This window comes from Coenobita brevimanus, chromosome 22 (genome assembly GCF_032717465.1).
Source record: "Coenobita brevimanus isolate Jiangsu-jjx chromosome 22, ASM3271746v2, whole genome shotgun sequence".
Lineage (NCBI taxonomy): Eukaryota > Metazoa > Arthropoda > Malacostraca > Decapoda > Coenobitidae > Coenobita > Coenobita brevimanus.
The window spans coordinates 3,567,501-3,570,612 of NC_136975.1; the positions used below are offsets into that span (position 1 = coordinate 3,567,501).

General features: G+C 44.6%; 1 protein-coding gene across 1 annotated transcript in view; it reads right to left on the bottom strand.

The window, feature by feature from the left end:
• LOC145392354 (toll-like receptor Tollo) overlaps window positions 1-2,609 on the bottom strand; it is a 170,503-nt gene extending 167,894 nt beyond the window's left edge. Inside the window, exon 1 of the mRNA XM_080266756.1 lies at window positions 2,220-2,609. Within this exon, the coding sequence (XP_080122882.1) occupies window positions 2,220-2,609 (390 nt within the window). The remainder of the gene's footprint in view (window positions 1-2,219) is intronic.
• Window positions 2,610-3,112: the final 503 nt, after the last annotated feature.

Genomic DNA, 3,112 nt, shown 5'->3' on the forward strand with positions numbered 1-3,112 from the left:
AGACAGATGTGCAGGTAAATAATGACAAATAGAATGGTAGATAGGCGGATAAAGATAAGAATTACAGATAAGTAGATAGGTGCAGAGCCAGCCATAGATAAACACAGAAAGACATAGATATATATAAAACAGACGACGTACAAAGAAACACAGACAAACATATAGACAGACAGGTGGACATCAATAAACAGAGATAGACAGACAGACAGATAGATAGACAGACTGGAAAACTGTAAGGTGAAGTGACCAATTTAGCGTAATGAGTTGTGGGATCTTGTTTCATGTTGAGAATAATGAAAGTAAGACTGTTTATAAGTAGGGGTAATTTTGAGCCGAGATGAGAATGTGAAGGGTAGAGTGTTAATATCATGTGATGAGAAAGTCTATCTATCTGTCTGCCTATCTATCGATCTATCCATCTCTTGGTTAGACACGAAGCTACAGTGATGAGAATGTCTGTCTACCTACCTACCTACCTATCTATCTATCTGTCTATCTATTTATCTGTCTATCTATCTATCTATTTGTCTTTCTCCCTGCCTATCTGTTTATTGCCTGACGCTGCACACTGTGAGGGGTGACCATTGGACCTCCAGACATTTCTATCCCTACTCAGTAATGACCACGCTCCCCACAATACACCACCTCCTTGTCATGTTCATGCACCTCTGCTCTTCATATCGCCCTCGGTCTGTTCCTTAAGAGAGAGAGAGAGAGAGAGAGAAATGATGCTTCAGGAATTATGTTACCAAAAAGAATACAATACCCGTAACTATAATAAAAGTAATTCTAGGCCATTCACTTTAACATGAAGATTTTCGCCCTTTTGCAGCCTAATCCCACAGAACAGTATCAGAAAAGACAACACTACGGCTCTACTTCCTTTCCACAGCACTCTCTTGTGACACCATACTCTTGTCTTCATTTGCTTTATAGTTCAGAATACGAGGGTGGAGAGATGGTAGTTTTACGCATCGTTAAAGTAAAATGAGTCTGCTTATGCTGTAGGTATGAGATTTAGCTGCCGGGATGGGAAGAAGACTCTAAAATGAAAAATATAATGAGAAATGAAGCTTTGTCTAACGGAGAAGAATTAAGTCATCTTGTGGTTGAAATTGTGAGGCTGTGAAGGAAATAACAACTATAGAGCACACACACACACACACACACACACACACACACACACACACACACACACACACACACACACACACACACACACACACACACACACACACACACACACACACACACACACACACACACACACACAGAGTTGCCAGCCATCTCGTCACAACTCCGTCCTGTAGTGTGTGTATATAAATCTTAACTACCGATAACTTCACCTCGTAAGAAAGCTCATTTAGTATTCTGCGATGTTTTGGGAATAACACCTGGCTGCTCTAATAAGAAGGGCTGCAACATGGAAACAAACAAACAATCAGGAAGTCACATATCTCGTTACAATGTTTCGTCAGTGTTTTATTATGTTTGGGAGATTCAACATAGCACGTGGGATGGGATGAAAGGCTGTAAAATGTGTCCTGGATTTCTCTAGAATGTCCTGCCAGAGTCCATATTGTGGGTACTAACCTCCCTACCAAGATAAAACGAAACTGAGTTGGATATAAACACACACACACACACACACACACACACACACACAGAAAATAGTACCAAACGCAAGAGCTTAAAGGCTCGTCGGTTAATACTAATGATGTGGTATGGCGTGGGAAGATGACGTGGTGTGGTGTGGTGTGGGTTCATTAATGCCGCTAAAATCTACGGGAGGGAAACAACTCTCGTCCGAAAACTATTAGCGAGGCAGGTAGAGCCGCCCCTGGAGATGCGAACGTAAGAAATAAAAGATGATAATAATAAAAATAAGTAAAAATCGCCTCGTTTGAAAATGTGAGTGTTCCATCATGTTATGTGCATTAGACTTAGCCACTGTGGTTAGAAGAAGGCTGAGGGGGTAAGAAAAGTCATTTTCCTCGTCAGAAAGTTGTCATGGATGGGAGTTTGTGTGATGGGAAAAGAAAGACTGAAGGGAAAAACAAAGGTGGGCAGTTAATTCGTCAGATGAATGTCGGTGCTCTGTCAGGTCGTGGGAGGAGTTCACTTCTCTATTGTGATCTGAAGAAAGAAAAGCACAGAAACGAAAATTACGAGAGACAGCACTGAACTTAAAATAAAGAGAGTCTGAATCATATCCTCACCTGAAAAGTAAACGGTGTGAGTGTTGCGTGGTAGAAGTGCCCTTGGCTGCACTCCACCGTCAGTACTCTGATGTGCCTTGAGTCGCCACCGTTGCCATGCCACCACCTCGACCCGCCACCCACGTGCTCCCAGCTGGCGTTCTTGCTGCCCCAGTGGCCCTTCAGCACTTGAGATCCCAGGGTGTCGTCTAGGGTCCTCACTTGGCACTCCAGGACCTCAGGTGCCGACCACTGGCACTTGGGGCTGCTGATAGTGGTGTTGTGAGGGTGGTCTGTTGAGGTGGGAGTGACAGCATGGGAGTGAAGGGACTGTGGTGCAGTGCCACTGGCCCCCAGCACCACCAGTGCCACCGTCAGCCACCCCCACGCTCCCCACCGTCGCTCACACATTCTGTTGGTTCTCTAGCGTTTTGGTCTTTCTTTCTCTCTGTTTCTTATCTATTCTCCCAGCGAGAGAGTCCCAGCATGACGGAGACACACAATGTCCCTGGAGTGTGGGCTACATCACCCCAGCTGCCGCCTGAAGTCCCTGGTTGAGTCCTCTAGAGACAAATCTCAGGCTTCTCGGTTGTGCTCCAGCATAATGTTACGGCCTGGCGCGAGGGCTGGCCCACGCAGCCGGACCTCACAAAAAAAAATAATAATAATAATACGAGAGTCTCCGAGAAAATGAAGCTGCCTCAGCACAAGACCCGACGCCAGGATAGCATGTGACACTGACGAGGCGAGTCTGCTGATTTACATCATGCTGAGTCACTATATAACGATTTGTCCACACAGTTCCATACTCGTCATGTTCAACATGCACTAGTTCACACACTAAAGTGAATCACAAATCTTTCAGTAAATTTTCACTTAATTCTTAAGTCACACATGTCACACGCAACAAACAG